At 39.5% G+C, this 27573-nt stretch overlaps 1 protein-coding gene across 3 annotated transcripts in view; it reads left to right on the top strand.

Moving 5' to 3' along the window:
• The window catches only part of ANO4 (anoctamin 4), a 405605-nt gene that overhangs the window by 365831 nt on the left and 12201 nt on the right, over positions 1 to 27573 (top strand). For all 3 annotated transcript variants that reach the window (XM_012664002.1, XM_012664004.1, XM_012664001.1), the window contains 9 exons: positions 2555 to 2695; positions 5587 to 5751; positions 11906 to 11942; positions 14148 to 14259; positions 15267 to 15324; positions 15463 to 15560; positions 17257 to 17399; positions 22350 to 22502; positions 23495 to 23642. In XM_012664002.1, the coding sequence (XP_012519456.1) occupies positions 2555 to 2695; positions 5587 to 5751; positions 11906 to 11942; positions 14148 to 14259; positions 15267 to 15324; positions 15463 to 15560; positions 17257 to 17399; positions 22350 to 22502; positions 23495 to 23642 (1055 nt within the window). The remainder of the gene's footprint in view (positions 1 to 2554; positions 2696 to 5586; positions 5752 to 11905; positions 11943 to 14147; positions 14260 to 15266; positions 15325 to 15462; positions 15561 to 17256; positions 17400 to 22349; positions 22503 to 23494; positions 23643 to 27573) is intronic.

The raw sequence follows: 27573 nt of genomic DNA, 5'->3' as shown, positions 1-27573 counted from the left end.
GATGAAAATTTTAGCATTGGTAGACTTGGTGGGAGAAGTAATTTTGAGAGGCATTTTTTTTTTTTTTTTTGGTTTCCTTCAAATCGTACCTCATGAATGGCTGACTTTTCTCCTCATTCCCATGAACGTGTGTGGGTGGCTTTGGTTTGGTTTTTGGTTTTGTTTTATTATATATATTTAATGTGTGCAACATGATGTTTTGATATATGATACTGGGATATTCAGCAATCCTTGTTCTTCTGATGAGGCCTTCTTTCATGTTTTTACAAACATTGTCCTGAAAATGATTTTCTGGGTTTGAAGAAGCTGGGCTGGCAGACCGTGGAGTCTGCTGGCAGCAGCCAGGCTGTACTCAGAACCTCCTCCTGGGTGGCACCATTCTGCTGTTTCTGGTTACAGGTGTTCATGGGAACAGTTCCCAGGAGGATGGAAAAATGTTCCTTCGTAGGAATCCAAGTCGCCACTAAGCCACTGTGTCACCTTGGGCAATTTACTTCACCTTCGGACTTTCTTTCATCTCCATAGAAAAGGGATGTGACTAAATTCCCCCTGTCAGTTATAAAGTGTGGTATTATTTAACTAACTTTGACCAAACCAGTCTAAAGTCACCACTGGCACTTGTGGTGGGCCCAGAATGTGGGTACCCTTAAGTTAAACATATCCCTCATCAGTCTGGAGTCTTCTGTCTTCCCAGCCACTGTTAAAAATCTTGGAGAGCTGAACTGTTCTGTTGCTCAGCAAACCTTTGTACAGGAGCCTGCCTCTGTAGCCACAGATAGTTCTAGTTCTCAGTTTGGGATTTATTGTGGAACTGCCTTACTTCTGGCCCATGGCTCCCAGCTTATTGTGCAGAAAAACCCGGACTCCCTGCATACCTTCTTCCGGGGTAACCTAGTACCTTATTTTGCTAGGGCTTCCATAACAAAGTACCACAGACTGCATAGCTTAAACAATAGAAATTTGTGTGCTCACCATTCTGGAGGCTAGAAGTCCAAGATCAAGGTGTCAGAAGGGTTGGTTTCTTCTGAGGGCCACCATGCAACAATCTGTTCCAGGCCCCTGTCCTTGGCTTGTGGAGGACATCTCTCCTGCGTCTTCACACCATCTTCCCTCTCTGTGTATCTGTGTCCAAATTTCCTCTTCTTATAAAGACACCAGTCATGTTGGATTAGGATCCACCCTAATGACCTTATCTTAATTACCTCTGTAAAGAACCTGTTTCCACATATGGTCACATCTTGAGGTACTGGGGCTTAGGACTTCAACTTATGAATTTGGGGAACACGATACAATTCAGCTTATGACACCAAGGAGCACAGACCTGGCTGCACAGACCTGGCCTTCATTTTTGATTGGCTAGCTCAAGGGCTTTTGATGACACTTATAAATTGAAGCCTAATAAATTGAAAGTTTCCCAAAGAAACAAAACAGTCTAAGCCCGCTCTGTTTATATCCTCAAGTACAGCTGCCTGAAATAAATGAAAGAGGCAGAGCCTGCCTCTAACTGCATCTTCTACTGATCCTACCCATGACCTGCCCTGAGGGAGATCCGGCACTTATGCTGTGGCATGAGTCAGGCTGAGCAGATACAGAGGCCACCCGTCACGCTACACAGGTGGCTGCGACCAAACTGTGCTCAGTCTCTGTGACCTCTCTTCTGTCAGCTCTTTCTTTGCTCTCTGTCAATACCTTCTTCCAAGTCACAAGTCTTTCACATGACTTAACTCCATCTCCCTTCCACCAGAGTTTCTGCTTGTCCATCTCTTCCGAAACACTCAAATAAAACATGTACTTAACTACCCAGAGCCACATCAGCGTGCCCTCGTGCTAATTACCTTTTCCTAATCCCCATAATTGCTTTTTAGTCAGAAGCTTTCACATCTGGACGGGGCTCAGCTAAATAAAATAAAAGCTTGATTTAGAATTAGAGGAGCCTCATTTTTAGCTGGTTTTAAAAGGTGTTTACCTCATTTTCCGTAACAGTTAAGTATACATTTAAAATCTTTTGTTTAAAGATGAATGACTCCTATAGGAGCTTATCAAAAAGTAGATCCACCATGTTTTTAGTTACCTAAATCTAAAAATGTAAAAAAAAAATAAAAAAAAATTTCACAAGGGGAAAACTAAGATTTATACTGTGATTATAACTTGCAAAATATTTTCCTGTTCAGAAGCCTTCTTTGTCTTGGTGTCCATATCACTCTCTGGTAATAAAAGTAAAAGCTTATTAGTTGTTCCAAATCACTAAGGACAGAACATGTGGTTGCTTTTAAAATATTATTCTCAGCTTCTTTCTTCAAGCTTAGTTTAATAAGATAACAGAGAAATGTAACGATTAGTCTAGATCACATTGCTTTTGATGATAGTAAATCTTGATCTTCATTCTTTAGATTTTCTTCGAGTGGCCAACTTTCAAACATTTAAGCCTGGGGTGGTTGACTGATTAGTGTGGCAGCTATTGACTCAGTTTTACGCTGGGGTAAAATGATATATTTTTCTCTTATTGTGTGAACATCTCTTCAAGTGCATAAAAATGTATCTGCTTGTCCTTTAGGAAGAAATCCGACCCCAGTTTGAAGCCAAGTATTCCAAGAAAGAGCGGATGAATCCCATTTCGGGAAAGCCAGAACCTTATCAAGCATTTGCAGATAAATGCAGCAGACTTATCGTTTCTGCATCTGGAATATTTTTTATGGTTTGAAACTTTTTTTAAAGAAAAAATCTATTTGTTTTGTAAAGTACAAACCTGTAGCACAAAAACAATAATAATTATATCAGGCATTTGCATAGTTCTATAAAACATTTTTCACTTTATATTATTTAATCCTCATAATAGCTCCGTTTGGTGGTCAGGGATGGTATTGCCATGCCCATACTACAGATGGAGCAGCTGAGACTCCAAAAGGTTGTGGGGCTTGCCCAAGGTCAGCCAAGAGTTCAGGCCCTCTACTCCAATATGATGTTCTTGCCACTCGCCATTTTCCACTATGCCATGCTGAAAGGAACTATAAATTTGAGGTAGGATTTCCAGCAGTGTTTTTCCAACTTTTTCCCATGCCCATACAGTAAGAAATGCATTCTCCGTCATAAGCTAGTATATGCTATGCAAGTAGATGTCGAAAACTGAATATAATAACTAAAACAATACTCAGCTTTACAATATACAATGAACTCTGATTTTTTCTGTTTTATGACCATCTATATTTTTAATACCAGATAAAATCTCCTAAAATTGATTGCCAAACCCATTAATGGTCACATCAGTTTGAAAAACACTTAGAGCTGAGTTGTTAGCTTTTCCTACAAAGAAGTTGTTTAGAGATGAACTCAATTAACAATTAACTTCTGAATAAAACATGTGCAAATTTCCCAGAAATGTCATTGTAGAACAATAAAGGATTATTAGAACCCTCCTTTCTTTTTTCCAAATGACAAGTATATAAATATATGCCCGAAGCCATTGGAGTACAAAGGACAAGACTACGGCAAATCCAGGCAGTCTACCCCACTTCTGCCAGTAAGAAATCAGGGAGATGGAAGTCTGGGCAGCTCGCCCAGAGTCCCTGGGCTCAGACCAAGGTTCAAATCCATGCCCTTCCACAGATGTCACTTTGTAAGCAATTGTGTCATGCTCTGCCTTCTACACACATATTTATTTTCTTGTTTTTCACACAAGACCTGCAGACATAGATTAAGCTTTCCCTATTCTACAGATGGGGAACTTGAAGCACAGGAGGCTGAAGCCATGGATAGGACAGGCTTGCCCAAGGTCATGCTGGGTAATAGCTGAGCCAGGACTCTGATCTGTCCTTGACGCTGAGTCCAGAGAGCTGTCCATCCCACCACATTGCCAACCCTGTCTGAATTTCAGCATTGATTTTACCTATCTCCTGATCAACAGCTCCAGGATTAAGTTCTGGGCAGCGTTTGTTTCTTTATTTGATTATTATTATGTTATCATTATTTTGGCCAGTTCCAGCTAGGGCTAATACCCAAGCTTTCAGAGCATGTCACCCTTAAAAGTAAGCAGGAAATAAAATTTTTACAAAAAAAAGGAATACTTGTGTGAAGAAAGGAATCTCTAAGTCAGTAGAGGCCTTCCTGAGACTCAGCTTTAGGATCCAGCTTTTGATAATTAAGTGGGCTAAGGTCTCCACTCTAAGACATATTAGGTAAGTCATCTAGTGAAAGTCACAAAACTTCTTGGAGTCTCAGATTCGCATTACAATGGGTTCTGCATTGGTGGATTCAACCAACTACAGATGGAAAAAATTTAAGAAAAAAAATAAATAATGATTGTATCTGTATTAAACATATATAGACTTTTTTTTTGTCCTTATTCCCTAAACAATATAGTAAAACAACCATCTACATAGCATTTTCACTGTGTTAAGTATTATAAATCATCTAGTGATGATTTAAAGTATATGGGAGAATGTGCATAGGTTATGCAAATGCTACACCATTTTATAAAAGGGACTTGATCATCCCTGGATTTGGGATATTTTCAGAGAGTCCTGGAACCAATCCCTCATGAGGATACTGAGAGACGACTGTATAATATTTCATATAGATAGAAGATATGCTGTATTGTTCTCAAATACCATGACATCTTCAGGGAAAGATGCTTCAGTCGATGTGTATATTCAATTAATAAGATACTAGGTACCCATCAACATTGTTGGGCCATTCAGCAGCAAATAACTGAGTACCTACTATGCACCTATAATTATGCTAAAGTGCTGCGTAAACCACGGTGAGCAAAACATACCATCTCTGCCCTCCCGCCCTCCTTGAGCTTACTTCCTAGTGGGGGAGATTGACAATAATCAAACAAATTATTAGAAATTATAAGTAGTATCCTGAAAGAAGATATACTCATATGGTATAGGTACCATATAACAAGAGCAAACAGTCTGGGCGGATCACAAAAAGCTTTAATTATGAACTGGTGCTTAAGCTGAGAAGTGAAGAAGGATGAGTAGGTGTTAACTAGGCTGTGTGAGTGTGAGTGCGTGCATGTGTGTGTGTGTGTGTGTGTGTGTGTGTGTGTGTGGTGTGTTTAGCAGGAGATTGGGTGGGTAGGCAAAGGAAATGGTCTTGAAGATTAAGGGTGCTTAGCCCATTTGAAGCAATACGAGAAGGTATGGAGTCCTCAGAGGGAAGGGCGAATGGTGCCCAATGTGGCTAGAGAGAGTCTTGGGGGCCACAATAAGAACTTTGCTTTTATCCAAGAGTGATAAGAAACGAATAAACAATTTCAAACAGAAGAGCAGCATGATAAGATTTCCATAATAAATGTTCGTTCATCTGCTCAATCTAACATTCAACTTTAAAAAGTATTACCCCATAGCTTACACAGATTCTCAACTTCCAAGCAGTGTGATTTTCCTATGTGAATAACAAAATACAGACAAGAGAAAGTATTAACCACAATGAAAAGTATGCATTTCATTGTGGTGTCTTGAGTGAGTACCACCATGGCATTATTTCCTTTTCTCATCAGAGGATTTGCCAGGAACGTGAATCTTCTTCCTGAAACATTCTGCCAGTGGGCTCACTGGTTCTCCTCTGTCTTCCTGCCAGATCTGCGTGGTGATCGCCGCCGTGTTCGGGATTGTCATTTACCGGGTGGTGACTGTCAGCACTTTTGCTGCCTTTAAGTGGGCATTAATCAGGAATAACTCTCAGGTTGCAACCACAGGGACTGCCGTGTGCATCAACTTTTGTATCATTATGTTGCTGAACGTGGTAAGTGAGCTACAAGGTAACTAGCCAAATACCTCAAAATGTGTGGACTGCAAGGGATAGTTTTCTTCTCTTGCTAAAGGGACCTTAAATTCTGGGCAGGGTTTGTTTCTTTATTTGATTATTATTATGTTATCATTATTTTGGCCAGTTCCAGCTAGGGTTCCAGACCCAGCTAGAGAGGTGGGTCACTCATGTGGCACTGACGTCCTGGCAGCAAAGTGCCTGGCACGAGATGCACTCAGCTCTGGGGGGTTAAAAGGCTTGATTCAAATCCAGGCTCTGGGATTTTTTGCAGCATAAGATTGGACAAAACATACAATCTCTCTGACTGTTAGTTCCCTTATTTGTCCAGTAAGATCACACTGTATGCCCCTTGGGGAAATTTAGAGAAAGAATGTATTTAGAACACCCAGCTCAGAACCTGTGACGTAGCTCTGCAATGTTGATTTCTGTTTCCTTTTGATTCTGAATGATGGGAACATAGTTAGTATCCAAAGCATTCCTTGAGAAAACCATGCAAGGAAACTATCAAGGCAGTACAGGTTGCTTTCGTTGATTTCCAGCGTTTTTTCAATTGCATATTTCAGCCCAGATCTCTCCACCAAACTCCAAACGCATATGTCAAACTGCCTACTTGACCAGCTCCACCTAACACTTTGAACCCCAAATTCCCAATTTTCCCTCCAGAATCAGCTCTTTCCACAGTCTCCCCCATTGGAGTTGCTCAGGCTAAAACCCTTCCATGGGTGGGGAACCTGCGGCCTTCTGATTTCAAGATTGTTCTTTTTTAAGCACCAAAGGAGGCAAGAAAAGCTTCCTCTTTCTCTGTTGCACCCTTTTTAATAAGAGGATTTGTTCTGTAAAATTTGGATTCAGTCAAAAGGCCACACTTAAAGAACTAGAAGGCCACGAGTGGCCTTAAAGCTGCAGGTCCTTGGTCTGGGCCGCCAGCCTCTCTTCTGGGTTACTGCAGGGGCTTCCTAACTGGTCTCCCAGCTGCCATGGTGTAGGCTCAATGCAGAAGCCAGAGCTCCTCACATGGGAGTCAGCTTGCATCACTCCTCTGTTCACAAGGCACAGTGGCTTTCATCTCCCTCAGAGTAAACATTCACGTCTTCACAATGGACCCCTACGCTTTCCCTCATCTGGCCCCTGTGACGTCTCTGACCTTATCTCCTCCCCCGCTCACCCTGATTCACCTGCTACAGCCACATTTGTCCCTCAGATACTCTCAGCCAAGAACTTTTTCGTTGCTGTTCTCTCTGCCTGGAACCTTCTTTCCCTCAGGGTCTGCATAGCATACTCCCTCACCTCTTTCAGATCTTGTTCAAATGTCCCTTCTCTAAGAAGTGCTTCCCTGGTCCCTCTATTTACAGTTCTAACCCACTCTTGCCATCTGACAATTTTCTGTCTCCTGGCCTGCTGTATTTTCCTCTACAGCATTTATCGCCATCTAATATGCTATATATTTTACTTATTTATTTTGTTTATATCTATCATCACCATTGGAATGTAGGCCCATAAGGGCAGAACTTTTTCTCTGTTTTTTGTTTTTTCCTGTTTTTATTCCCTGGTACCTGGAACAGGGGCTGGCACATAAAAGATACTCAGTAAATTGTTGTTATTGTTTTGTAGAACAAATGTTAGTAGCTGACATGGTTAGACTTTGGGGTCAACCCATATATAAAAATACTGACTTGGGTTTGTAGTAGAGAATAAACCAGATAATGTATGCAGAGTGCCAAGCATAGTGTTAGGCATGGAGTAGACATTCAATTAATTACAGTTCCCCTCATCCTTCTTTATATTGCACCTGAAATCTGAGCCATGATGCTGAAATGCTCACATCATTAGAAAAAGGAAAGACCAAGTAATTTAATACTATTATCAATACAGTTTTATCTATTTAGACTGGCATGTTAGTTCTTTAAACAATCCTGAATTCCATACGCCATAAACCCTGAATGATTTCTAAGAGAATTCAACCTATGCAATAATAAAGAACTTTGTCTATGATTCCTAGGTGAACTAGCAATTACTGAGCTAATGAAATACAGGTAATTTATTAGTAGTACTATCAAAATACACAGGAACTTCTTTATTGCTCTAGAAAAAAAAAGTTTCAAAATCCAGACGTTATAAAAAAGAAAAAAGAGCAGTTGCCGATCATTTTGATGTGACAATGGTGTGACTGCTTGACAAGTGGAGAGTGACAGTAGGTGTTTGGCAGGCCCTGGAGGTCACCCCACATCCCCCCAGGAGGACTCAGTCAGTCTCAATGTTGACTGTGGAATACACATTGTGATAGAGAGTGATCCACAGTGAAATTAACCGAACAGCCAGAGGTGGAAGGTTCTGCATCCAAGTAGGATGCCATGAACTAACACTTACTGTACTTTTACCATCTCTTTCCTCCAGTGTCTTATTATAGTTTAATTTATACATCTTCTTAAGAAGTAAATGTCTGTGTACATGAAGTGAATCTATAAATATACACTTGCCCATACGTTTTCTGCTTACATTACAAAGCACCTGCTATGTGCTGAGAGCCAAGCAACAAGACGTTTTACATGTTTTATCTCACAAAGTATTTCAGAGTGGCCAGAATGGATGATGTAGAAGGCACACACTGAAGCTAACAAGTATTATTCTTAGTAATGCCTTTATGGTTTATTGCCATTTATTTTAGATACAATTTGAACACCTTTGGTGCTCTGATTTCCCAGCCAACATCAAACTAGAATGACATAAGGTTGCTGAGGCAAGTATACAGATGAGAACAGGAAATGGCAAGCCACAGCAAGGAGAAGGAAAGAAAAGAAAAAGCGTCATAAGAACTCAAAAAGCAGCGTCCGCCAGGACCTTTTGTGCGGGGGCCGATTGCCTCACGCTCTTCAGCCGTCTCTGATGACATCTCATCCCAGCACACACATTTACATGCCTGTCATATGCCCTGAAGCTTGGCAGGTTCCGTTATGAGGGCGACCAAGTGTGTAATATAGTTTGAAATGGTTTTCATCAGAGTATCTAAAATAAAAATGTTTAAGTCCTTAGAAAGAAAATATCAGTATAATGATGAAGACTAATGACTACAACGTAGCTTTGACCAGTTCAGAATTAAACTCTTCTAGCTTCTGAAATTTCTCAACTTAAGATATTTTCATGACCCAATAATACAGATTTTTTACAGCTGTCTAAATTGTTTTCAACTACTTAAAGTTTTGATAATGCGGATCTTGCAAAATAAAATCACCATATAGACATTAATTATTAATATTTTTTATTAATTCAATATAAAAACCTTGAGAGCTAGATTAGTTTTTAATTTATATTCATTAAAGACTAATTTTCAAATAATATAATTATTATAAGTCACATGTTCTGTTTCTGACTTTTTGCTAGATTTGTCCAGTCCTAACTGAAGAAGCAAATCTATAAGGGATGCATACTTTCTGGATTTGATGATGTATATTTACTTTTATGTAGCATGTACTTTAAAAATAGAATTCATATTATTTTACAAAACTTCTTTAGATCCTAACAAAATTATTATGCCTCTTAGTGACTAGTTAAAGGGTACTTAATAGTTTACATTTTATTTCCTGTCTCGAAAAGTAAATATATCAAAAATAGAGTGAATAGGAGTAAATAGGATGGATTTTCTTGCTACTAATAATACTGTTTCAATGTTGTTCTGCTTCACTAGTGATCAAAGAGCATCTCAGCATGGTGGTTGCAAGCTAAATAGGCCAGCAAAGGACATAACCCAGGAGGAGACTAAAAAGTTCTGACTGTCCTTTTTATCCAGCCATACCAATATGACTCAGATATTTAATTATATTGTAAACAGTGAAAACCACAATCCCTTCTTCCAAAAAGAAGTAAGCCAGAAAATGTGACTTACATCAGATCGAGGTCACATACGTCATACGTCGATCAGGCTGACAAGATAAAATCATAAGTACACATAGCTTCTTTTTGTATGTATCCATGAGATCAGAAAGCTTTCTGTCAGTCACAGATGTTAACAATCAGAATTTGTGTCATCCAGTTTAGAAAATTTGATTTTCAGCTGCTCTTATCAGAACAAACCATCCGTGGTTTCTATCTCAACTGCCTAATGAGATATCAGACTTTTTCCAAAAACCATTCATCCTAAGATCCCTTAGCCACCATGAGCCCCTCTGAGTATGTGGCCTTCCCTGCTGTGTCCTGTCCAAAGTCTCACTGTCAACACCCTCAGATCTTCAACATGTCTATCAGGTATTCACAGATGCCACAGATCCCCGCTGCATCCCCATACACTTTACCTTATTTTTCAAGAAGTTAATATTAATCATATGTTGACTCTTGTTCCTTTTTTAAATTTCAATTTTTTCAGTGTTCATACCCAATTAACAATGGCATATCATCAGATCCCAGAACCTTTTAGACAAGTGTGCAAAGTGAGGCACTTTGACAAATATATGTCAATGTGCAAGATATGAAAGATAAACTAGTTAATCAAGAATTGTATGCTTGAGATAGTCTCATAAGTCAAATCTAATTTTCATTGATAATTGCACCATTGAATAATTTTAATGTTACAGTGCATATGGAGTATTAAAATATGTTTGATTAGAACATCTGTTGTTTACCAGGATTTTGTTTTTATGATCAAATGGGTATAACTAATCTGTACCACAGGGTTTCTCATTGAAAATTACACCAAACTCCTTTAACATTGGACTCCAGGAGTCTGAGATTTCTATGTACAAGATTTGATCCTATGGCCATATTAATTATATTTTAATATAGTAAACCATAGTCATTGCTGAAAGTTTAGAGTCATACAACCTGAGTATTTTGCCTGTTTCCATAGCTAGCAGAAATCTCAGATAAGAGAATTCTCAGCTAAGAGAATTCAAAAATTTAGAAGGACCTTTAAGGTCAGTGAGTTCAATACCCATCCCACCTACATGCAGGAAAAGCAGTGGTCTGAAGAAGAGGTGAGGTAACTTGCCCAAGTCCTAGATGGTAAAGCTATAATTCCAGCCTGGGGAATTTTAACCAGTGTGTTTTCACTACTTTTCTTTTTTTTTTTTTTTATGAGGCAGAGTCTTGCTCTGCAGCCTTGGCTAGAGTGCAGTAGCATCATCATAGCTCACTGCAACCTCAAGCTCCTGGGCTCAAGCAATCCTCCTGCCTCAGCCTCCCAAGTAGTTGGGACAATAGGTGCAAGCCACTGTACCCAGCTAATTTTTTCTATTTTTGGTAGAGGTCTCGCTCTTGCTCAGACTGGTCTCAAATTCCCGAGCTCAAGCCATCTTCCCGCCTCGGCCTCCCAGAGTGCTAGGACTACAAGCATGAGCCACCACGCCTGGCCTGTTTTCACTACTTTATAATTTTCGTATTGTTCAACTCTATTAAACTAGTTTTCCTTTTCCTTTTCATTTATCATCTTTCATTTTAGAAAGAGCATTTTCTCTTTGTCTCAGTTTATGCCCTCTCTAGGGACTCTCCTAGAGCTGGGTTTGCTCTAAACTATACCTTCTGCACCTCTGTACATACACATGTGCACACACGTACACACACACACACACACACACACACACACACACACTTAATTTTCTCAGGACCACCCATTTACCAGATGGCTGGGTGAGTTAAGGATGTGTGAGTTAAAGATGTGTCAAGTACACTAATGGAAAAGCAGAGTAGTATAAGCTCTGGGGGATTCCAATAATGTTTAATCACCCCAGTGTTTACGAATGCTGTAATCTAGAATTTCCAGCAATCCATAAACAATAGGATTGCAGAATCTCATTGTTGGAAGTGGTCTTAGAGGTTTTACACTCAGGATGCCAAGGCACAGGAATGTTGTGACTTGCCCAGCGTTACTTAGAAAGCTGGTGATTAGTGGCAGCTAGCTTTGTTGCCACAGAATTGTTCACCTAAAAATAAGAAGGGGGATTTAAAAAATAATTAAATGGGGCCTTGGACATTTCTTTCTTGTCCTGAAAGGGCACAGTTGTTCACAATGTTTTCATTGTCTGAGCAATGGATGGTTAACAAAATTATTTTCACTCAGGATTTGATTACCTATTTCCTTTATAGTCATAGATTTTAGAACATCTACAGTTCATTTGTTAAATATATAAAATTTATTTTGCAGCTCTATGAAAAAGTTGCACTGCTTCTGACAAATTTAGGTAAGTGGAACCCTTTTTATTTCACGATATAGTACTGTGGTCTGGAAAGTATGTTTCAAAGCTTTCTTTCTCAAACACTGCTGAAAAGAAATATCCGCTTTACTTTAAATTATGTACAACAATTTTTTCTTTGCCCTCAATAGACCATTTTAAATATGTCTAGTAATTGGAAGATCTTTTCTATCTAAAACTTTAAAACCTGTCATAAACATTATCTGCCATGAGCTAGTGTAATTAGGTTTTCTCTTCATGCACAAAAAAATAACATCACGTAAGTACGTATCTATATAGTGTATCATTTAGATAAGTGTTCATTTGCTATTGCCAACAATTTTAATACAATAAAATTTAAAATGTGTTTAATTTTCAGCCAGGAATGGTGGCTCATGCCTGCAGCCCCAGCTACTTAGGAAGCTGAGGCAGGAGGATCGTTTGAGCCCAGGAGTTCGAGACTAGCCTGGGTGATATAGTGAGACCATATCTGAAAAGAAACAGTATTAAGTTTTTGATGGCATAAAAAGTCACAGCAAATTTTGCTTTGAAGACTAGGAGCCTTTTACCGGGAATATAGGCAGGCAAACCATCACTGATATTTGTATTTGGACAAGTCACCCTAAGAATATTTCTCTGACCCCATAAAGCACCAGAATAATCTGGTAGCCAGCAATAAATTATACATTTACCACATTTTTCAAGATAAAGATTTTGTCCCAATTTTATTAACAAGGTATTAGTCATTGTGCTCTATGCAGTTTGAGAAAATTACAAGTTGCTACATATAAATTGCTTTCATGCATTCCATGTATAGCTTGTCCAGAGGGGGAAAAAAATCACAAAAGTGCTTTTATTTATAATAATCACTATAATAATAGATACTATTTATTGAACCTTTCTATGTGCCAGATACAGAGCTAGGCATTTTACATTGTCTCTTTGGATGTCATTGAAATCTTCCATTGCTGCCACTTCTGGCCCAAAAAGATAGAAAGAAGTTTATGTCCCTGGACAAAGTAAATCCCCATTGGTAGATTGCGTTCAGTCACGCCTTGGTGCAGACTGACAAAAATGCTGGTGGAGATTCAGTGCTGGCCCATCCATGCTTGGGAACTGGGAGCCCAGCTGGCTGGTAACCCAGGAGACCATTCCCTGTAACCAGGGGGTCAGTAGCAGAAGTGGAATGAAGCTCAAACCCTTTAAGAATCCTTTGTCTTTTCTGCCCTCAACAGCAGGACCACCTGGTTCTGAAACTGACATTTAAACCATTCTAAATCAGATTCTCTCCCTTCCCTTCTCAGATATGTTCCCAGAAAGCATGTTGAGTTATAATTCATGGAAAAGGAATTGGTGGGGTGAAGGGTTAATTGAGCAATTAGAAGCTCAGGGAATCAGGAAACAGAGAAAATGCTATTGCATTAAATACATTTTCTTAGACATTGTTTGAGGTGAGCATGCAGCTCCCGGGGAAGAATTTTATAGTGCATTTGGCATGAGATTTCTAGTTGGAGTTTGATCTTGAGGGCAAATAGATCCATGTTTTGGTTTATATCACAATGTCCAGATGCTTTATGGAAGTCAAAATATAAGGAGACAAGAACTGGCCTCTGACTGAGGTCAGGAAATCATAAGACACAGATGGCAATGTGCAGTAAAAGCCCTAAACATGAGGTCATCTCTTCAGAATTTGTGAGTGAGGATGGAAAGTGGTGGGTGAGGATAAAGGTGCCGGATCAGATACCGTCAGCATCTGTGACAGGGACCTGACTCCCTCTTACAGCAGGCTGGCACAGCACTGGAACGGGAAGCCGAGACCAAGGAATTGTTAGGAGCTGGGCGGGGATCTGACTCCACACAGGCCCCACCCCAGGGGCAGAAACCAAGAGGAAAAGGAAAGGCCACTGCAGAGAGCCAGGACTGGGAAGGAGGCCCCTTCGGCCTGGCTGTCTCTGCTCCGGGATCTCTGGGCATCATTCCGGATGTTCAGTCCCCTCGGATAGCTCAGTAGCCACTTCTCATCAGATCCCCGTTGGGCCCGGTCTGTGAGCTTGAGGGTCCTGTGGAAGGTCCGTTCCTCCACACGCCATCACATGCCAGACTGCAGTCTCCCGCAGCAGTCTCGGCCCCGCCCTGCGTGTGGGGAGAGGGAGACAGGGAGTTGAGAGGGGGTCGGATTCAGCCTCTCAAACTCTGCTCCCCTTTTGTCCACAGAACAGCCTCGCACAGAGTCCGAGTGGGAGAACAGCTTCACCTTGAAAATGTTTCTTTTTCAGTTTGTCAATCTGAACAGCTCCACATTTTACATTGCGTTCTTCCTCGGAAGGTAAGAACCTGACCCCTTTGCACCTCCCCAAGCCAAGGACAGAACACTCGGAGGTCACTGACCGAGGGTGATAGAGAAGCCCCCCCTCCAGGGTGATTTATACAAAGTGTAAAAAGAGCAGAGCATCTTCCTCCTTTTTTTTCCCAAATCTCAAAACCACCTCACATCCCAGGGAAATAGTCTTCACTCAAAAGTGCCTGTGCACCTTTTATTGCTAAGGTAAGCAGAGGGAGATAGTTTGCACATGTGAGTGATGCCTTGAAAACTCTGGCCTCTGTCTGCACCTGAATCAGGCCCCTGGATCTCATACCTGAGAGCAGGTGGCATAAGGGGGAGGTGGCTCGCAGCATGTCCTGGAGCCCTGACTTCACAGAAGAGGGAGGGACATCCCGACAGGAAAGGAGGCAGAAACAGGGTGCCAGAGGATGCCAGGTAACTTTTAAATCCAGCAGTTATGAGAATGCAGGGAAGCTTCCGTATTTAGTGGTAATGTCGCATGAATTCCATTGCATCTGGCAGCGTTTCTGAGGAGGTGGGTAACAGGGAAGGGCCATGTATAGGGTCTTGGCGAGATGGATGCAGCAACCTCTCCTCAGTTTCAATCTACTCCAGTAGCACAAAACTCTAGTCAAATAGTTTAATAATTTTTTTAAAAGACAGCATTACTATTATTCAAAAAAGATCCAATGTGTTTAAAGCAGGAGTAAATCTACTGCTTACACAGGGCAGAGCACTTGATATTCAGCAGGAAATGTTCAAAGTCACAGCAAGCAGCAAGAACTGGCCTCTGCAGTCAGCAGCTGGACAGAAAGGCTAGAAGAGAAATGTCCTCTGGAGAATTCCAGAAGCTGTTATCCTGACAGCTCTAGAGGATTTCCTTATTCCTTTAGACCTGATGCTTAGGGTACCAGCAACCTACATTGGAGGATGTGCTAAACTGAACGTAATACTCACTGAGAGCTCAGACCTACAGAATGCTGATGGCTTGTTTTCTCTGTGTGTTGAAGATTTACAGGACACCCAGGTGCCTACTTGAGGCTGATAAACAGATGGAGACTAGAAGAGGTCTGTATTCTCCCTTATTCCTTGTTTCCTATGGACTTGCATTAAACAGCCTTCGGGCAACTTTGTGTAGATTAGAAACCAGACACCCTTTCTTCCTCTCCATTGATTCCGGAATTTCTGTGTTTGCTTACCTTGCAGTGCCACCCTAGTGGATGCCTTATTGATCTCTGTATGCAAATGGGTATTATAATGGTGCTAAAGCAGACCTGGAATAATTTCATGGAACTTGGCTACCCGTAAGTACCCTAGTATCAATAATGGAGAGGCAGCATCGCTCATTATTGGCTTTTCTAGGTGTGGCAAGTAAGATAAGCAATGCAGACATATGTGTACCTGGAACTAAGCGCTCACGTTTAGACATTCTAAGGCAGTCGTGAAAGTAATAACCACTGGCTCTTTTGGAAGATTCAGCGCAATGCACATGAACAAAAGTGAGGAATTCTTTAAGAAGTCTCTTTGGGCCCCTAAACACGAGATACTTGCTTGCAAGCTGCTTTAAATGATGCCTGTGACTCTTTGGGCTCTAGCATTGAAGTCCCTAGCTGTGTATAACACACTAATTATACCTCCACTCGCCCATCCCTGTGATAAATCAGGACTGGTAATTTTTCAAAAACTACCTTAAATTCAGACTATACAGAAAAAGAACTTATGGAAAGGAGAACAGTTCAGGTTCAGAACAGGAGTATTTCTAAGTCAGCATATCTTAACCAGTTGACAACAATGGACAAAAACTCGCATCACTTTTGTAAGGATAACCTTGAATTCTGCTGTGTTTGCTCAGTTCCAGTCAGTTAAGTTTTAAGGAGGATGTAAATCAGCAACACTTCTATTTCTGCTTTAATTCCACACCTGTTGGTTTCCATGTCAGCGCAGTGTCTCCGTAGGGACATAGAGAACCCCAAGTTTCAGGGAGGACCACTCAGCCAGAATAATTAGCTGAAACTTGGTTCACTTAAGAAAGTCTTTTCTTAGTTCCCTGTCAGAACCCATGCCAGTAAGTTTCTATTCTTAGATTTATTTTTAGAAATCTTATTCCAGGTATTTAATGTCCCCTATAAATCTTTTTTTAAAATAAAGCATAACACACACAAAAAAACCTCTCAGCTTTAAAGTATAAACCATAACCAAAATGACAGAGACATCAAGGGAGCTGTGGACATAGAGCAAAACTGTGAAGTAGCCAGGGTTTGTCTTTGATACTCATTCCTTCATTTCCTTTATTTCGCATGCTTTTGTTTTGGCATTTCTACTCCTGGATACCCTCAGCTTTTTCCTTGCCCCCTACAGAACACAGATCTCGCTCTCCCCCATTTCCTCACACTTTCCCACATTATAAAATGCAGTCCTGAGCACTGCTAAGGATTAGTGTGCTAACCTCACCAACGTGAGGTGCCTTTTACTGGAAGAGCCCCTGTTGAGCTCCAGCCAAAAGCGGAGAAGTGCAGTTGTGGAGCTGTGACATCCACACGCCAAGACAGGAAGCATTTTGTGGGCTTGCAGATCTTCTAAGCCCCTGAATTCAGACTATGCAGGTCAGCACCCATCCAGTAAGATGACTCAAGGGTCTTAAATTAAGCCACTTACGCCAAATCTTCCTCTCCTCAGATGTCTGGGTGTTGCCTTTGTACTGGGTGGGGGGTGTCAGTTTATAGATATTCTCAGTCCTCTATTTAACCCTCACAGGTAACACCAAACATGATACGGTTTCGTGAATCATTAAAATAAATTAATGAATCGTTCTGTTTACTTGCAAGTAGAACTGCTTGAAGTATACACTCCATTGTTATTTTCTTCCTAACCCAAGACTTTATTTTCTCGATAGCCTGTCCTAAATTTTTCTAAAGTGTGGTTCTATATTCTAACTCTCTCTTATTATGTAAATTTCATGAACAATTCCATTGTTTGTAAGAAATTGATCTTGTTGCACAGGTTAATTCAGAATTGGTGGACTAGAAGAAAAGTAAGACAGGAACACGGATCTGAAAGGAAAATAAGGTTCCCACAATGGGAAAAGGACTATAACCTGCAGCCGATGAATGCCTACGGACTCTTCGATGAATACTTAGAAATGAGTATGGAAATATTCTACTTTGTCCTATTAATGATAAATGTAAATTTTAGATCTCTGGCTACATTCAACTAAACGTACATTCATTAGCATCAAGGCCATCAGTGCGTAGGGATTTCTGAGCTAAACACAGAGGAAGCAGTGTCCTGCTTAAACTATGCTACACTTTCATTTAAGGAATCAGATGTCTCTAGAATCAAACCAAAGCCTTTTCTCTTAGCATGTATCTAAGACCATGGGCTTTGGAAACAGATTACCTGGGTTCAAATCCCAACCCTATCATTTAACTGCGAAACCTTGGGTAGTTACTTAAACTCTTTTTGTCCCAGTTTTCTCATCTTTAAAGTGGGAATAATAGTAAGAGTAACCACATCATAGAGTCTTTGTGTGGATTAAATGATTAATGCATAAGAAGGGCTTGGAACAATGCATGGCACACAGTGTGTACTTGGTACATGTTAGCTATATCATTGTTATTATTATTCTCTTATCCTTCTTATCTCCAGGGGGAGCTAATAAAATCCCTTAGCAGAAATATTGTGAGTGTGTATGTGTGTATGTGTGTATATATATATATATACATATATATATAGTTTTTAAATTATGTTTAAGTTCTATAACATAGAGGTAGAAGCGGGGGCAGGGTGAGCAAGATACATAACTTCTGAAGGAAGAAGTTCTTTCTGGGCAAATCTGAAAATTAAAGGAGCAGTAAAATTTATGCTTATCGTTTCTTAGATTGCTTGTGTTCTAAGTATCTACTGATATCTTTAGAGTTTCAATTATAGAATGCCAGAATGATATAACTTGGAGAAGAAATCAATTTGAGCATTAAAAATAAACTTAATAAAGATAATTCATTAGGAAAACTAACCACTTTAAGGTCTCTTAAAGGACTCTTCTCCCGTAAAGAAGGAAGTGAATAATAGTGGTATACTGAGTGCTTGACAAGAACCTTTTATGTGGATAGAATTGGTAGTGCTCCAAATACTGAATTATCTCTGTAGCATGAAACAAATCTCAGAAGCATCACAAGCAGACTAGTGAATCCTAACTGTTCACTTCTGTTCTTGTTGTTTTTGTTATTTTCTTAATGACTTCCCTGCTTTGTTATATTTTAAAAATATATTCGCTGAAATAAAATATATAGTGAGAAAAGAGTATAAATCATAAGTGTACTGATGGATGAATTTTCACACATTTACACAAAAATATAACCAAATCTATGTAGATGAGGATTTGGCAAATTACTGCCCACAGGTCAAATCCATTCCACTGCCTGTTTTTGAAAGTTTTATTGGAACACAACAATGTCCATTTACATACATGTTATCTATAGCTGCTTTTACATTGTAACAGTAGAGTTGAATAGTTATGACAGACTGATGGCCTGCGAAGCCTGAAATATTTACCAGCTTTTTATAGAAAAAGTTTGCCATCCTGCGAGCTAGATCAAGAAATAGAATATTATCAGTATCAAACTTCTTTGTCCCCTCTCCTATTTGTAACACTCTCCTTAACCATTTTCCTGATTTCTAATACCCTATATTGGTTTTACTTTTTTTTTTTGGTCTCGATGTAAATGGAATTATAGAATACATACTATTTTGTAACTGGCTTCTTTCATTCAATGTCAGGTTTATAACATTCTTCCATGTTGCTACAGATAGTAAAACTTCCTCTTCATTGCTGTATAGTATTCCTAGGATGTAGACCTGAAGCCAAATTATGAAACAGGCAGAGTTTGTCTTTGACACTCACCTCCATCTTTCCTTTTAGTCTTGTGGGGGGTTTTTTGCACTTTTCACCCCCAGATATACCCCAACTTTCTCCCCTACCCCCATCATAGACTCCATCACTACCAATCCCTCAACCCTCTCCCATGTCATGAAATGTCCTCCTGAGCACTCTAGGTATTAATGTTCTAGATAAATGCATTTTAATAAAAGTCAAAGCCTTTGTCAAGTTTGACTCGAAAAAGACAAATTTACTTGTGGAAGTATAGGCATCAGTGTGCCAATAGAAGGATTATTTTATGAGTTTACAAATCTTCTAGGCTCCTGAAAATAGGAATGTACCACTATTTATCCATCCTTTCTACTGGTGGTAGACACGGGTTGTTTCAGGTTTAGGATCTTATAAATAATACTGCTATGCACATTTTTGTGCATGTGTTTTGATTAACATATGTACGTATTTCTGTTGGGAATTTACATAGGAGTAGAATTACTGGGCCATAAGATATGCATTTGTTGATATTCAGTAGACATTTGAAAACAGTCTTCAAAGCAGGATTGTTGTCAGTTTACACCTGACTAACAATATAAGAGCTCCAATTATTTCACATACTTACTAAAATGCGTATCAGTCTTTTTAAATTTTAGCCATTGTGGTCGATATATATCAGTATCTTATCATGATTTTAATTTGAAATTTTGTGACAATTAATGATGCTAAACACCTTTCATATGCTTAGAGTCATTTGAATATCCTCTTTTGTGAATTTACATTAAGCCCATGTTTAATTGGGGTATCAGTCTTTTTTCTTAGTGGTTTGTTTGTCCTTTATGTATTCTGGATATAAGTCCTGTGTCAGATAGATATGTTGCAAATAAAATATTCTTTCCCAGTCAGTGGCATGATTCTCAAGCTCTTAATGGTATCTTTAAATGAACAGAAGTTTTAACTTTGTTCTTCTTCAATATTGGTCCCATGTGAGTTTTAGAATCAGATTTCTAATTTGTATAAAAATCTTACTGAGATATTAGTTGGAATATTTATGTATATGCATATAAAAATATAAATAAATACACTGCAAGGATGCATGCAAAGTCATTTCAGCTGTTGCCTCAGTGAAGGAAGACACCACTCGAAAGCAGAAATAAAAGGGACTTTAGCTTTTTCTATATAGCATTTTATTATTTTATTTCTGAAAAGATTTGAAGCAGGCATAACAAAATGTTACCAAGAGTTAATACTAACTCTTTCATGGGTATGTGGAAGTTTGTTACATAATTCTCTGTGCCTTTCAATGTTTAAAAGTCTTTTTGAATGATTTTTTAAAATTTATCTACCTCTATGCTACAATAAGTCTCTTCCCCCGCTGGACCCCACCAAGAAAGCAGCAGTTAATGGACAACATAGTGAATCACTTTAAGACCAGTAACATGTAGGTCATGTCTCTGCTATGTGAAAGCAATTGTTTGGTTGGATTGTAGGCCATAATTAACATTTAACTGGATAGTTAAGTTTGTTTTGTGTTAGATAAACAAAAACTGTGAATGAACTAAACGTATGTTCCTTTTAAACTTGCATCATTTTCATTATAAGCACAACCTTAAAGAACTAGTCTTTAGTGAGTCTTACATCTTTCTGTCTATAACATCCAGTACTCTCAGTGATTGAAAGAATCATCTCTCATAGTTTTATTTCTACCTGATGGGTTTTCTTTGCTTTCCTGGCCTTTGTTCATTGTAATTATGTCAATCACCAGCATTTATCAGCAGTTGATTGACGGGACTAACAAGTCCTTTCCATACACAAAACCCCTGTAGTGGGTATGTCGGAAATAGAAACATAAAGAAGTTGCCATTCCTACTTTCATGAAGCCCAATGCAAGAGGGGAAAAGATGGGCAAAGAACCATCAAATTAAGACAAAGTGAATTTTATGGGGATGAGCAGAGTTATAGGAGGTACAAGAGGAGACAATAGTCCATTGCAATTACAGAAAGTTCCACAGTCGGGTACGTTTGAGCTTACCGTTGAAAGAAGAACAAAATTTCATCAGAGGATTGATGGAAACCACAAGTACTTATACGATGTGTTCCCATAAAACCAGAAGTCAAATGTGACCAGACTAGAGTTTAGTTTGGGAAACCCTGCTGGAGTGTGGGGTCTGTTTGGACATGAGGCTTGGAAGTTTGCTTGGAGTGAAATTACTGAGACCCTTAAATGGCATGGCGAAAAGTTTGGGATTTATTCTATAGCCAATGAGAACCTACTGAAATGTTTTGTGTAAGGAAATAACGAGTGATGGGCTTGAACCAACATTTTGGCACATTGACAGCAGTGTGATGGGGGAGGGAGGTGAAAGTTTGGACACAGAAAAGCCAGTTAGACAATCAAGTCTGAACTCAAGCAAGGACAGTGGAGAGGACGGAGAAAGGAGATGCATTTTGAAGGGTAGTTGTCAGGAGTTGGAGGCTAATGGTTCTGAAGGCTGAGCTAGCTGAGACCTGGTTTTTACTCTAAGTGGGGCAAGGACGAGAAAGGAGGAACAGGTTGAAGGATGAGATTGAGAGATTAGTTTGGAGAGTGCTGTTCTGTAGCATACCAACACACCACTGGAAATTCCCTGAGAAGAATCAGGGTTATAGAGAAAGAAGGGAGGGAAGGGCATGCCTTTAACTCGCATTTGGGTGAAGTAAAGACATAAAGCGTAACTATAATGTTTGTACCCTCACAAAACCCTGGAATAATAAAAAATAAATAAATAAATAAACAAACAAAAAAAAAGAATCCTTACAAAGAGACAATAATGAAGTCACGGGAGTGGGTGGATTCACCCAAAGAAAGAGGGTAGTCAGGAGAAAAATAAAACCAAGGGTGAAACAGAGGGGAATGCCTCCATCTATTGGTGGGTGAAGAGCCACATAGCACAGGTGCTAAGTGTGACGATGACCAAAAAAGTATTTGGCTCAGTATATGACTGTATATTTTTTACTATTTTTACTTTTTAAAACTTATTAGAAATTAACAGCAACAAAACAATGATTAACACATTTAGCATTTTCCTTCCAGTCTCCTGGCCATGTTTCTGGAAGAGATGCCCCCTGTGCTTTTGTATTGGAAAAAATAGAGCTTAAGACAATGACATAGTCAGATCATGATCCCTTTGAAAATAGCAGTGGAAAACCAATACTGCCTGTTCTTTTTTATTGTTTTCTTCTCTAGTTCTTCAGTTTGGATTCACAACTATCTTTGTGGCAGCTTTTCCCCTAGCACCACTTCTGGCCTTACTGAATAACATAATCGAAATTCGACTTGATGCTTACAAATTTGTCACACAGTGGAGGAGACCTTTAGCTTCGAGGGCTAAAGACATAGGTAAGTTGCATTGGGGTATGTTTTTCAAAAGATATTAAACATCTGATGGATAAAACAAGAAAAGCTACCAACTTTAGATTTTTATTTATAGTTTCCATGTAAAATGATTCACCTGATTTTTGTAAAAAAATAATTATATTAGTTTTAAATAATATTAGACAAGAGAAGTAAAGTTGCCTGTTTGGAAGTTTATAATTTCCAGTGCTAGAAAATTTGTGCTTAAATAAATTTTCAATTTGGTTATTTCTATCTTAAGACTTTAGAATCTAAAATTTTGCTTTATTATCACTTCCTTTCTAAAATAGATCTTCCACTTGCTTAACTTTGTTTTGCTCTATCCTATTGCCTGATTTACATGAAGCGTTATCTAGTTTTTCTAATGACAGAGATGAGCTTGATCTTTGTCTAGACATGCTGAGTTGAGTCAGATGCAGCCTTCTTGAGAGCCAGCTCAGATCAGAGATTTTTATTCATTTTTATATCCAGTGCTTAGTGCAGAGCAGGCAGGCACTCGGCCAATGTGTGTGGAAGAGAATCGAATGTGGACGCTCTTGCTCACTGTGGTCTTTTAACCTCCATATGAAACAAACACACATTCACTGAGCACCTACCCTGGGTCAGTGTGCCAGGGGCTGGGCCCACAAAGATGAAGAGGAGGGACCCTGTTTGTACCCTTAAGGAGCTCCCAGTCTGGCATTGTGTGTGCTGATCTTAGATGGTGCTTTGGTGCCTTATCATTGACCAGAATTTTCTGCCTTATGTCTGATCCTGACTATTAAGTCATGAGCATATTAGCACTTCCACAGAAACTCCTTCAATGCCAAGGTGTTTGCAAGTGCAAATTCTCACTCCTGGTTGCAAGTGTCGGTATTTGGAAAGATGAAGGAAAAAACCACCGAAAGGACTATTGAAAATGAGTTACGTCCATTGTGTTCATACTTATTACCTCTGCTGTTGTGTGTGGAACTAATAAAATACTTCTATTTGAATAGGAATTTGGTATGGAATTCTTGAAGGCATTGGAATTCTCTCTGTTATTACAAATGCATTTGTCATAGCGATAACATCTGACTTTATCCCTCGCTTGGTGTATGCGTATAAGTACGGACCTTGTGCAGGCCAAGGAGAAGCTGGGCAAAAGTAAGTTCACTGCAAAGCCACTATGAAATCTCTATTTCCTAGCCATTGTGTGGTATTGAACACTCAGACAGAATCCTTTGCGCCGGGGGATATGGAACACAAGCCCAAGATGAGAGGCCTATGGTAGGGAAGATGGAATTATGAAACAATAACATTATCAGCCAAAGAAGACACATCCTAATCTACTGAAGGCTTGGGGCGGGGGTCATACAAGTCAGACAGGTTTTAGATGGAGTCCAATGTGAGAGAAGCAGTTAACCATTTTCCTTATCCCTTGACCTCTGCTCTGTCTTCATTCAGATGTGTTTTGTTTGTTTGTGTGTGTAGCCAAATGATTTGTGTTTGGTGGTTGTTTCTTTTTTTTTTGTTTGTTTGTGAATGAACAGTCTGATTCACATTGTCTCATCATATGTAGACCCTGCAAATTTTACATGGGAAATATGGAACCCTGTACTGAGTACCCAGTGAGTACTAAGTAAATAAATATTTGTGGAATAAGTAAGTGAATGATTTTTTCCTGGCCATTCAGTTGACCAGTGTCTATGTTACCCCAGGCAAATTGGGTAGACTGAACGCTCTGGAGGGCTCAGTTCTATGGCATTGCCTCAGTGGTTCCTGAGGCCAGGGCACTGTATATCTGGTCAGATAAAGCTTCCCTAAAATTATAACAGGGTCCCCTACCTTTCATTTCTGTACCTTGGTAAAAGGACAAGAAGTCTTAACATATTTTTTAAATCTCTGTTTGGCTAAAGCCAAAATCAAATTCTAATTGTGGCATTTAGAGGTCTGTAGATCAGAGTAGAGTGTGTTTTTGGGTCATAGGGTCTTCTTCATGTCCCAGAAATCATCCTACGTGGGCTGCTGCCTCCTTATACAAGCAGCTCTGCCTCCTGGGTCACTGGTCTGGGCCAAATTAATTTGTCCCCTGCAGCCATTGTATAATAATTTGATCAACTCCAAGGAGTAAGGTGCTGCCAGAACAAATCAACTGAATTTATGCAAACCTGGACTGGGTCCAATTTCATTATTAATCCTTCATAAATGGGCTAAGTCCTGGATGATTGAGGAATGTGATAAAGATTTACAATCCAGCTATCCGAAAGGCTTCTATAAAGTTCTTCACTACAATAACCATGTGGCCATGACATACTAATTATCTAGCAATGTTAAGTGAGCATATCCCATTTTAAAAGAGATTTAAAGACTGATGCTATACTACCCAGGCATTTCTTCCTAATTGCAATGGTGCTTGGTTTAGCCTAAAAAAAAAACTTACCTTCACTCAAACCACTTTCATATATCTTTTACATTTGGTTCTCAACACAACCCTGGGAGTGGGACATACATTACTATCCTCACTTTGAGGAGCAGGAAAAGATTAAGAGAGGGTAGGTCCCCAATCACAGGGCCGAGGAACTGTGGGAGCCCACGCAAAGGTAGAGCCTAGACTCACAGGTGCTCTGCGTCCTGTACTGCGCAGCCCAGCCCCTCTAACAGTAATCCCCCGGGGGTTTAAGTCCCAATGGTCATTTTAATTCTTTTCTAACTTCAAATATGGTGAAACCTGTCTTATTTTTTGGGTGAACCAAAAACTAATATGGGAACATTTATATGCAGTTGATGGTAAATCAAAGCTTTAGAATTTTAACAACCAATTAGATTTAAGACAATGTTCATGGTGATTACAATATGTCTTATAGCTTCCTTGAATCAGTTTTTTTGGGCTGTCCAGGGATTTTCTTTTCCTTTTCTTTTCTTATTTTTTAACTTTGAATTAAGAACCTTCTGCCACTTTCAATTTATACAACTTCCTTTGTCTTCTAATCCACTGGTCTTTTTTCGCATCTTCAAATAGTTACATTTGTGTATGTTTCTTCATGAATTTTATTTTCTGCCCCACTGGCCACTCTATTACTTTTCGGATTTTTTCTTTTTCCAATTTAGAAATGATTTCACTCATAGAGTATCAGCATATTGTCAAATTTTAGAAAGTTCTAGGCTTTGGGATAGTACAGTGATTGCTGGTTCATCTTTTTCTCTTGTATTAAAGGATTGAAAACAATAAGCAATGAATTCTCACATTTAATGAATGTGGTCTTCTCCGAAGTTACTCGAAAGAGATATGCATCCTAATCCAAACACTACTTTTACAAAAGACATTTTCTGAATTCCTTTTCTTGGATATGCCTTCAGAGGCCATACGCCAGCCCTTTAAGAAAATGGACTTTGTAACTTTATATTCACAGAAACCCTTCTTTTGTCTAGTGCTTTTTTCCTTGGTACCTCTCACTTCTCCCTGATCGTCCATGTAGCCTCATCTTCCCTCTGTCTCACTGGTTGCTGGTGGTGGGTCACAGTAGGGTACATAGAGCTCCTGCCAGTAAGCTGAGTGATAGACATGGATCCGCTGCTGTCTGTGACCTTCCTGCTCTAACAGTAGGTCAGTGAGTTGATACATGGAAGCCACTGGCTGAACTTTATATAGCAGAATATGGGAAATCTCATTTTTCTGAATTGATGACAGCCCCAACTATTTGATGTTGGCAATAGCTTAGATCCTATCATGGTGAAAAGAATTAGTAAAATGCCTAGACAGTTTGGTATTAGCAGTCCCCCATCTTCCTGGTTATGGAAATGATATGGAAAGAAGACTTCCACAGCTGATAACTATGTGTTTACATACTAGGTCTACATTTAATGCCTTGCACAGGGAAGGAGTAACCACCCATTAAAGACACATTTTCAACTTGAATTTATGACTGCCATTACATGGATACGCTTAACAAATAGGTTCAAAGATACACCGTCTTTACTTTTGGGGAGAAGGTGTTGTCCATGAGACAGGTGTTTTACTTGAATTTAGATTTTCTCAATGGAGTTTTTGAACAGAGCAACCAATGGACAGCAGCTTTTATCTCAATAAAGGCTTGGGGCTGCTTTGTGACATGAGAGTGTGGGAGCCATCATGGATATTCCATTTCGATGCTGGGCTTGTTCTTCGCCGGTTTCTAGAGCACCTTTCCCTTCCCACTGCTCCACTCCTGAAAAGAGTGCTAAAACCGGCTCCCTCTTTGTGACAGCTGATAGTCCTCAAGGCCCTCATTTGTTTTCAAGTCAAGTTCTAGACATTTCATAGACGAGGGAGACATGACGCCAACTACCCTATCAGCGAGTGGTAGGGGAGCCTGCTGCCAGTAGATTAAGGCGTGTTACACACCCACTCACCATTTGTTTCACCCGTGACTGACAAATAGGTTCTTCAGCTGGGTTCATTTTTCTTTAAGGCCATGATAAAGCCAGTGATTGTCTTGAGCGAGACGACACACAGAACCCATGTGCTCTCAGAACTACGTTTGTGTCATCCTTTTGGCCTAGCATCTATTAATAACAGCTTGGGATAATCACTCCAGACATGTTAATGAGGAGAATCTGAAGATCATGATTTCTTCATTCAATCAATAATGATTTATGGACCTCCTGCTAGATGCAAGAAATAAAATGAATAATTGCCACTCACATTTATCTTATTATAAGCTAAGCATTGTACTGCATGCTATACAGACATCATTTCATGTAATTTCCACAATCACCCTATGAGGTGGGCACCTTTGTCACTTAAAGAAGTTATATAAGTTGCCAAGACTGCATGGCTAGAAAGCAGCAGAGCTAAGGTTTTACCCCAAAGCCTAAGCTTTTAGTACTGTACTTGCTCCCAGTACAGAAGGTAGGCTGTGTGCTCAAGAAGCTTATTATCCCTGGGAAGTCCACACAATAGTTTTATTCCTAGTTCGTTCTCAAGATAATGTTCTGCATGTAAAACACTATTTAAAGAAAAATTTATGAAAGATGTATCTAAGAGTGATAATTTCATGCAAAATTTTGAACATTGCTATTTCAGTAAATGTGCGTGTTTACCACAGTGTTCAGCATG

The sequence above is a fragment of the Propithecus coquereli genome, unplaced genomic scaffold (assembly GCF_000956105.1).
Source record: "Propithecus coquereli isolate 6110/MARCELLA unplaced genomic scaffold, Pcoq_1.0 Scaffold85, whole genome shotgun sequence".
Taxonomy (NCBI): domain Eukaryota; kingdom Metazoa; phylum Chordata; class Mammalia; order Primates; family Indriidae; genus Propithecus; species Propithecus coquereli.
This window is presented reverse-complemented; position numbering and strand designations above follow the sequence as displayed.